The following is a 10,039-nucleotide window of genomic DNA, read 5'->3' as shown; positions in this document are numbered from 1 at the left end:
AGCCCATACCTTGGGCAAGAGAGGCCGAGGGCGCCAGCTCGCGATGCACCGGGGCGGGGCTCAGCGCTCTCTCCGTGATTGGCTAGGAGCGAGAGGACGGGCGCTGTCTCTCGGTGATTGGCAGGGACTAGACCGCCCTCGGAAATCGCCTTGACTTCGCCCATTGGCATCCTGTGAGGGTAGGCGGGATTGGTTCGTCGTGATTAGCTGGCGGCTGAGAGTGAGGGTGTTGGGAGAGAGCGGGAGGTGGGCGGGAGGATCCGACTCCCTCCTGGTAGCGTGAGTGGGGGCGGGGCCAAGGCTCAGCGGCTGCCTGGGATTGGTGGGCGTTGGCATGAGTGACGGACGGCGAAGCTAGCTGCGCGCCCAGCGGTTTGTTTTTCGGAGCGTTCCTGAGGTGGAGAACAGTGGCCGGACGGAGCGACTTCTGGACTTCGGGACTGGCTGGCGGGCGGGCCGAGAGGCGCCGCCGAGGCCGGGCTGGGCCGAGCCGGGGAGCTCCGGGGATGTAGCGGGCCACCCTGCTCATGCCACAGCGCCCGGCCGCGGCCGGAGCCGGAGCCTGGGGAGGCGGCGGGGGCCCCGAGCGCAGCCAGCGCAGCTCGCGGCCCCCGAGCGGAGCCAGGCCCGCTGCCGTCCCCGCCGCCTGCTCCCCCGGCATGCAGCCCAGGCTGCGGAGGTGACACTTCGGGACTGTAGCCGCCGCCGCCGCCGCCATCGCCACCATGGGTGAGTACCGCCACCGCCCCGGCCTGGACCCGCGCTGCTTCGCGACGCCCCGCCCCGGGCAGAGGGGAGGAGGACCCTGGGCCGCCGCCTGACAGGCATGGACAGCCTGCCGGGCCCGGGGCTGGGAACCGAGGACGGCTCGCCCGTTCGCGGCGCCGTTACCCGGGCGGCGGGTCTGGCTGCTAGGATCCTCCGGGGGTGCCCTGCCGGCCGGACCCACTGGGCAGCTCTCTCTGGGCACGCGGCCGGCGCATCCCGGGGAGGGGTCTGCGGGACCGAGGCCCGTGCTCGGCGGGGCCGCCCACTCCGGTCCCCAGCGAGCTGACCCGCGAGCTTGAGGGTGGGGGAGCCGGAGCTCAGTGTGGGGCCGGGGCTGGAGCCTGGTGCAGGCCCAGCTGCTGTTGTGTCTTTTCCTTGATTTGCTTTTTTTTTTTTTCCTGCCTGTGTCATTTCCTTCCCTTTGCTCACACAGGCTGGCCTGTGAGTTCCCGGGGCTTTGCTCTCGAGCTCCGTGCGCTCCCCTGCGCAGGGGGGTGGGGGAGGGTATGCGGGACTGCGAGGCGATTCGACGCGGAACCCTGTTAGCAAAAACGGGCTTGGGAAATGCGATCTGTGTTCCTCGCAGATTACGGGAAGTTAAGAATGATGGGTGCTGTGGGTTATAGCTCAAACCCTACTTTTGGAAAAATCCGATGGCTATTATTTTTATTCTGGGCTATCCCTGAAACTATGTAACTTTTGAAAGAGGCATTCGCTACACAAAAGAATGACTATGAAATCATTTCCTTTTTGTCACTACTTGCAGTTCTGCTGTGAAGATGTAATCTAAGAAAAGCTTTTAATGTCTTCCATATAATATTTGAACTGAATTACATTTTGCGCAATTTTGGTACTTTACGAAAAGACTTGGACTCATCTAAGGAGCATGTGACATTTTAAATATGCTTTGCTTCTCCAGTTGGGGCAGGTATTGCGATGCTCTTGTGTCTGGTCCCAGTCAGGTTTTGCAAAATATTTAGTATTGTCCTAAATAAGAAGGGTAAAATTTAGAGAAAGTCTCCTTTACAGAAGTTTTCAGTGCTTCTATGAAGTGGCCCAAATGAAAATGGAATGCTAGTGTTTGCTTTGCCCTCTAGGAAGGTCAAGTCATTTTTGTAGGCGGTTAAGTGGGTGCAGTGGCACATTGACTCAGTTTTGGTCGGCCTCTTTACTCTGATTTTAAATGAATTGTTTTTTCCCCCAGTGTGCCCCTCATACAGTATGAGAAAGGTTTGTTCATTTGCTGGATTTTCTGTTCCCTTCCTGTTCAGGGTTTTTTTTTTTTCCCCCTACAGAGGTCTCATCTGAGAATTAGACACAAAAGGAACCCAGTAAGGCTTCACAAATAGATAAATACTTATAATACATATATTCCAATAAGTATGGAGTGTTTATTATAAATGGGGCAGAGGATTCTTTTTGTCTCCCAGGCATCAAACATTTATCTTCTGCTACAGTACTGAAGCAAAATCTTTGAATTATGGATTTATATTGTGATAGTCTAGTAAGTTTTCCCTCTTGTCTTGTGGGCGAGCCTTAAGCTTTATGTACAGACGTCACACGTAACTCTTTGTTTGCAAAACCAGTGTGAATGCCTGGATAATGTGTGTCACATCTCATCATCTAAAATGAAAATAGGTAAGAGCCTGTTTTCACATTTGGAAATGTTTTCAGTAAGTGTTTAAATATGTGGAAAGGTGATGCTGGGAGGAAGGAAACTATGTGGATAAAGTCCCAAAGAAAGAAGAATAGGGAACTTGGTATCTATCTTCTCATTTGACCCCGTGCCACTTTTTACATGTATTTTTTTTTTATTTCCAGTGCTGGGCACCAAACCCTAGCCCTGTTAATGCTAGGCAAGTGCATTATCATTGAACTGCATCCCTGTGCGCCCCCTCCCCCAGACAGGGTTTCTCTGTGTAATAGTACTAGCTTTCTTGGAACTAGTTCCTGTAGATCAGACTGGCCTCAAACTCACAGAGTTCTGCTTGCCTCTGCCTCCCAAGTGCTGGCATTAAAGGCGTGCGCCACCACTGCCCAGCCCCTGTGCTCTCTCTTGAATTTCTTTTCTTTCTCTCTCGTTTTTTGTTCAGAGACAGGGTCACCCTATGTAGTCCTAGCTACCCTGGAATGTGCTATGTGGACCAGGCTGTCCTTGAACTTGTAGTAATCCTTTTTCCTTTGCTTCCCCAGAACCTAGAACCTTATAAACTCAAACGTTTAATGAAAGAGAGTTTTTATTATTTTCACTACTCTTAAACTCCAAGTCAGTGACTAAAGGACTAGAACTAATTTGCATCTCTGCCCTACAGGTGCTTTGATTTATAGTCATGTTTTCCTGAGCTGTTCTATGCTCCAGACTGGAGCCTGTTTGACAACTTGACTTGTTAATGAAAACATGTCAGATTTTATATTGTCTGTTAGCCCCAGCAAACATCTAGTGGAAACTGGAAACGACACTTACCCTCATAAATAATAGGAAATCTTTTTCTGTTTGTTTGGCTGGTTTTTTGGCTTTGATACTATGTGACTATTGAAATTGAGGTGAACTTTTTTTTAATTTTTTGGACATACTAGAATTTCTTCCAAAATATTATAGTAATACGGTTACCAATTCCTGGGAGTTATTTGCTAGTGTTTATTTGCTCTTTTTCTAAATGTAATCTGAAGCTTAGTGGAATGTATTAAAAATGGGCAAATGGACTGGACAGTGGTGGTGCAGCCTCTAATCCCAGCACTCGGGAGGCAGAGGCAGGTGGATCTCTGTGAGTTCAAGGCCAGCCTGGTCTACAGAGTGAGTTCTAGGATAACCAGGACTATTTCACAGAGAAACCCTGTCTCAAACAAACAAACAAAAAAAAAAAGGGTAAATGGGATTTGGAAATACTACAGGAATCTAGGGAACTGGATACAGGATTAAAGATGGTTGGTTTGGGCTGAGCACTTGATTTAGAGTTGTAATACTTACAATTTACAGAACTAGGTCTGTGTTTCTAGAGTTCCAAGGCATTTGGAAACACCTAAGAACAGTCTCATTTGGTTACAATCTAACCCCCATGAGTAGACTCAAGATTAACAACTATTCTGAGAGAATCCTGAATCAGTTTAATAAATTAGCACCTATACTATGAATAGATTTTGGTTTTGTTCTTTTTTTAAAGGTTTATTTTTATTTATGTGTATGTGTTTATGTGAATTTCAAAAGAGAGTGTTAGAGCCACTGAAACTGGGTTTTCAGGAGGTCATGAGCAGCCTGATAAGAGTACTACAAGCTGAGCTCAGGTTCTTTACAAGAACAGGAAGAGCTCTTAACCACTGAATAGTCTCCCCAGTCCCTCAGGAGCTGAGGCCATCCATCCATACAAGACTCATGAGTAGGATTTTGATATATTTTTAAAGTTGTTTTTTAGTGTGTAATGTGTTTCCCACACACATGTGTGCCTGGTGCCCATGGAGTCAGGAAGGGGGCTGCCTCTGGAACTGGGGTAACAGACAGTGGTAAGCTGCCGTGTGAGTGCTAGGAATTGCACCTCTGTCCTGGAAGAACAGCTAGGGCTCTTAACCACTGAGCTGTCTCTCTAGCCCAGATTTTTTAAAATGAGAGTTGGGGCAGGAAAGATGGCTTTAGTGTATAGGAGTACTTGCTCTGCAAGCATTTAGTCCCAAGTTTGAATTCCTAGTGTCCACATTAAAAGTCAAGAATGGCTTTAAAGCTGTAACCCCAACAGGTAGATCTTGACTTTCCTGCCTGGCTAGCCAGCTGAGCCTAAATGGTGTACTTCCAGTTCAGTGAGAAACCCCCATTTCAAGGCAGAAAGGTGGGGAAGATAGAAGATGCCTGGAGTCTTGTTCTGCTTTTCACATATACGTGAACAGGTGCACATTCCCACACACTCATATACATATGCACAAACATGCACACAAAATTAAGGATAAATGAATAAAGGAAAATAAAGAATGATAACTGGTAGTAGGCCTAATGATAGTGCCTCCATTCTCAGCACTTGGGAGGTAGAGGTGGGAGGATCAGGAGTTCAAGGCCATCCTTACTGAATAGTAAATGTGAAGTGTAATTGGACTGAGACCAGGTTTCAAAATCAAAACGAAAAAAAAATAATATTGGTTTTGATTTTTTTTCCTTATGAAACAGGATTTCTCTTTGTAGCCTTGGCTGTAGTTTTGGATTTTGAAACAAGATTTTAGATGTTTGTAAAAAGTAAATTTGCATTTAAACTTAGGGAAATACAGAGAGTGCAAGTTTTTCTGTTTTTTTGTTTTGTTTTGTTTTGCCCATTTGACAAGTATATCTTATATTCAGGTGTAGTATTAAGCCCTGGACCTGCATTATTCTGTTCCAAGAGGTTACAGGGAGGTAAGGTGAAGCAGAAATGTGCAAACAAATTTAGGTAGAATATTCTTTATCTTAAGTGCTTAGCATCAGGGCTAGGGATATAGCTTAGTGGTAGAGTGCCCTCTAGCATGTGTGGGACCCTTAAGATCTGACTTATACTGAGAATCAGAAATGTTTCAGGTTTATAGTTTAAAACTTTATTTGATTTAGTTGTTTTACTTGTGTTTTGTCCGCATGTCAGCATGTGTACCATGTGTATTATTGATGCTGTCAGTGGTCAAAAGAAGGTATCAGAACCCCTGGAACTAGAGTTACAGATGATTTTTTTTCCTGGTTTTTTGAGACAGGGTTTCTCTGTGGGACAGTCCTGACTGTTCTGGAACTCACTCTGTAGATCAGGCTGGCCTCGAGCTCATAAAGATCCACCTGCCTCTGCCCCCCAAGTGCTGGGGTTAAAGGCATGCACCACCACCACCTGGCGAATTACAAATGGTTTTTAACCAACACGTCGGTACTGGGAATTGAACTCAGGTCCTCTGCGATAGCAACAAGTATTCCTAGCCACTTAGCCATCTCACCAGTAGCCCCCCACCTTTGAAAGTATTTGGGAATACTTGCCTAGACCTTACTAGATTAGTATCCCTAGTCTGTTTCAGATTTTGGAGTTTTAGATTAGGTATGCTCTACCAATAAGTGAGTGTAGGTACTCTGCCAAAAGAGTATAATTGTTCGCAAGAAGAGACCAATTCTATAATTTAAGAGTTATGACACACACACACATAAAAAAGAGTTATGACACACCAACACACATACTCACACATAAACATTCTTTAAATTAGTTCCATCAAGTATTAAAATATAACGAAGAGAAGCTGACGGCTAGTTTGTCCTGTACTTGCTGTGCAAGCTTGAACCAGAGTTCAAATCCCTAGTGCCTATTTGAAAAGCCAGGTATGGTAGCTTGTGCCTGGGGAGGCCTACAAGAGGATTCTTGGGGCTTGTTGGCCAGCCAACCTAGCCACATAGATGAGTTCCAGGTTCAATGAGTTCCAGTCCCCAAAAGGTGGTGGAGAGATGTACAGGAAGATACCTGATACCAACCTTTGACCTCCACAGGAACATGCACAGGACCTTTGAATGAATACACATATGAAGGTGTAAAATGGTGATTCTATTGAGTCTTACGAGAAAGTAGTGCTTTACTTTGTAATGTGTATTTAAAAATTTAGATCCATTAGTTAATTTTGGTAGATTGTTATATATCCTAGTAAGAGAACAATAAATATCAGTATTTAACCTTTAGCAAAACTTCAGATCTGCTTTTATCTGTTTGTTTGTCTGTCTGTCTGTCTGTCTATCTATCTATCTATCTATCTATCTATCTATCTATCTATCTATCTAACTGGTTTTTCAAAATAGGGTTTCTCTGTGTATCCCTGACTGTCCTGGAACTTACTCTGTAGACCAGGCTGGCCTTAAACTCAGAGCGGTCCTCCTGCAGAGGCGGATCACCCCAGTGCTGGGATTAAAGGCATGCACTACCACTTCTTGGCTCAATACTGTTCTTTATAAAAATTACATTTTTAAAAAAAGATTTATTTATTATATATACAACATTCTACCTCCATGTATGCCTGCATGCCAGAAGAGGGTGCTAGATCTCATTACAGATGGTTGTGAGCCACCATGTGGTTTGCTGGGAATTGAACTCAGGACCTCTGGAAGAGCAGCCAGTGCTCTTAACCATTAAGCCATCTCCCCAGCCCTAAAAATTACATTTTCTTTAAAGTTTTGAGGAGGGGTTGAGACAGGGCCTTAATCCGTAGCTCTGGCTGGTCTGGAACTTGCTATGTGAATCAACCTGGCCTGAAATTCTCAGAGATCCACCTGCCTCTACCTCCTAGTTGGTGGGATTACAGATGTGAGTCACCACTCTTGACTTCAACCATTTTCTGTGTATTTTTTGAAACTAGGTCTCATTTGACCCATGCTAAACTTGCCCATGAACTCCTGATCCTTCTGTCTCCATTTCCTGAGTGCTGGGATCAATAGGTGTGTATCACTTATACCTGACTGGACCATGCTCTTTAAAGTTTTTTTGAGTGTGTGTTTCTGTGTGTGTGCGCACGTCAAAACACAACTTTTGGAAGTCAGTTCTTTCCTTTCACTGTGGATCTGAGCATCAGGCTTCCATGACTTCCTCTTTACAGACTCCATTTCACCAGTCTTCACTCAGGTTCTTGAAGAAGCATTTTTTTGTGTGTGTAAATTGAAGATTGGGTGTGTTTGTACATGCCTAACTGTAAAATGGTTTTTGTCTTAATATGGTCAGAGTAGAGGCAGTAGACATACATGAAATGGAACTGTCATGGAGAGAAAGTAAAATCTGACGCAGGGACTCTGAAACACGGGCTCTCTTGAGTTGAGCAGTCTGATCAGATGACCTGGCAGAGCTAAGACAGAGCCTTGGCAAGATGAAGAAATAACATCATTAGTTAAGTGAAAACAAAGATTAAAATATTACTTTAGACTGGGTGTGGTGGTACACTCCTTTAATCCCAGTGCTTGGGAGAAAGGCAGGCTGATCTCTGAGTTTGAAACCAGCCTGGTATACATAGCAAGCTCCAGGACAACCAGGGCTACCTAGAGAGATTCTGTCTCAAAAAACCACCAACAACAAAATATTACTTTGTGGATTTGTAAATTCGGAAAAGAGAGTGTGTGGGGTAGTAAATAGATACCTTGTAGGATGATAATGTTTATTACAAGACATGGTACTTCCTCTAATTTTTCTGGGTTAACCAAGAGAACTCATAAAAGGGAAGTACCTTAAAGGTCTTTCAGATAGAAGTTCAGTGTGGAAAAGTAACTTCCTACTGGAGCCAGAAAGGGGGGTATATTGCCCCACACCATAAGTCAGAAAGAAGCGAAGAAAAAGCACAAGGTGCTGAAAATTGCAGATACCTACTTGCTTGTGATTTCTTCGGCGCCTCTACCCCCCTCCCCCTCCCTTCCTTCTTATGTGTGCATCAGGTACATGTTCACATGTGCCACAGTGTATGTGTGGAGGCCATTTCTTTCCCACCACTATGTGGGTTCCAGGAATTAAACTTAGTTTGTAAGGCTTGATGGAAAAGCCCCTTTCCCTGCTGAGCCATCTTGCCAACCAGTACTTCCATTTTAAAGCTTGATCTCTGGTCCTTGTTTCATAAATTCCTTGTTTTCTGTGAATATGCATTATACCTTTCCTAGATTTCTTTCTTTTTTTTTTTTTTTTTTTTTTTTGGTTTTTCGAGACAGGGTTTCCCTGTAGTTCCTAGAGCCTGTCCTGGAACTAGCTCTTGTAGACCAGGCTGGCCTCGAACTCAGAGATCCGCCTGCCTCTGCCTCCCGAGTGCTGGGATTAAAGGCGTGCGCCACCACCGCCCGGCTTAGATTTCTTTCTTTTAACATATATTTATATATCTTATGTGTGCATTTTTATGGATTGGCAGGGCACATGCGCCATGGTACATGTGTGTAGAGGTTTTTAGATGGCTCTCACCTTTCTCCATGTGGGTCCCAGAATCCAACTCAAATAGCAAGTGCCTTCATCCAGTGAGCCATCACCACAAATTCTCATTTATTCTTAGCTGGCTTGGAACTCGCCATATAGCTGAGGATTACCTTGAACTCCTGCTTCTTTCTGTCTCTAGTGCTAGGATTGTAGGCATGCCACAACAATTAACCCTCATTTCTTTTTTTATTTGTTTGTTTGTTTGTTTTTGGTTTTTTGAGACAGGGTTTCTCTGTATAGCTTTGGAGCCTGCCTGGCACTCACTATGTCTGGCTGGCCTCAAACTCACAGAAATCCGCCTGCCTCTGCCAACCACTTGCTGGGATTCAAGACGTGCACTACCACTGTCCAACGTCTTTTGGCTTTTTGAGGGGCCTACCACCTGGCTTCTTTCTTATTTATTTCCATCTTTATCCCTTATTTGATAATTCTTCTTTATTTTTTTCTCCTTCAGCTCACTTTGTGAGCTTTCTGGCATAGCTGAAATAGTTTGCTTTTCTGAAAGAATCTAATCTGTTAATGATTTTTTTTTTTTCGAGACAGGGTTTCTCTGAAGCTTTTTTAGAGCCTGTCCTGGAACTAGCTCTTGTAGACTAGGCTGGCCTCGAACTCACAGAGATCCGCCTGCCTCTGCCTCCCGAGTGCTGGGATTAAAGGCGTGCGCCACCACCGCCCGGCAATCTGTTAATGATTATGTGAAATTATCTATACATAAATTCTTGCTACTCACATTTCAAAAAATATTTTCACACATTTGTATTTATGTATACTGGTTTGTATATTGTCCATACCAGCTTACTTTGTTTGTTTAAGTCCAGGTCTTGCTATATAAGCCAACCTGGCCTTGAACTTGCTGTGATCCTCCTTCAGTTTCCCTAGGGCTGAATTTGGAGGCATATGCCATCTTACCTGGTTTGGCCTTTTGGGGTGTATATGTTTGTGTTTTATTTTTATTTATTTTTTTGAGACAGGGCCTCACTCTATTCCAGTCTGGCCTCATACTTGAGGTACTATCTTGAGTGGTGAAATTATACGTGTGTGTCAACATGCCTGTTTCTTCAATCTGCTTTTAAAAATAATATTGTATTTGTTTATTTTTTTAAAAATTTTATTTATTTATTTGTTTGTTTTGAGACAGGGTCTATGTCTCAGACAGACTATGTAGTCGTGACTGGCCTGGGATTGTTTATGGAGACTTGACTTGCCTCACAAACTCAAAATGTCTACCTTCCTCTGTCTTCCATTGCTTGGATTAAAGATGTGCCACCACTCCCAGTTTGTTTATGCTTTTACTCCAAGAGTATAGATGCACTGAAGTAGTCTTTAAAACTTTCTTTTTCTTTTTTCTTTTCTTTCTTTTTTAT

At 44.4% G+C, this 10,039-nt stretch overlaps 1 protein-coding gene across 1 annotated transcript in view; it reads left to right on the top strand.

Moving 5' to 3' along the window:
- The first annotated feature begins 405 nt into the window (after positions 1-405).
- The window catches only part of Map3k3 (mitogen-activated protein kinase kinase kinase 3), a 92,645-nt gene continuing 83,011 nt past the window's right edge, over positions 406-10,039 (top strand). The window contains exon 1 of the mRNA XM_038327927.2: positions 406-729. Within this exon, the coding sequence (XP_038183855.1) occupies positions 726-729 (4 nt within the window). The 5' untranslated portion in view covers positions 406-725. The remainder of the gene's footprint in view (positions 730-10,039) is intronic.

Source organism: Arvicola amphibius, chromosome 4 (genome assembly GCF_903992535.2).
Source record: "Arvicola amphibius chromosome 4, mArvAmp1.2, whole genome shotgun sequence".
Classification (NCBI taxonomy): domain Eukaryota; kingdom Metazoa; phylum Chordata; class Mammalia; order Rodentia; family Cricetidae; genus Arvicola; species Arvicola amphibius.
The sequence above is the reverse complement of the archived record's forward strand: the minus strand, read 5'-3'. Positions and strand labels throughout refer to the sequence as shown.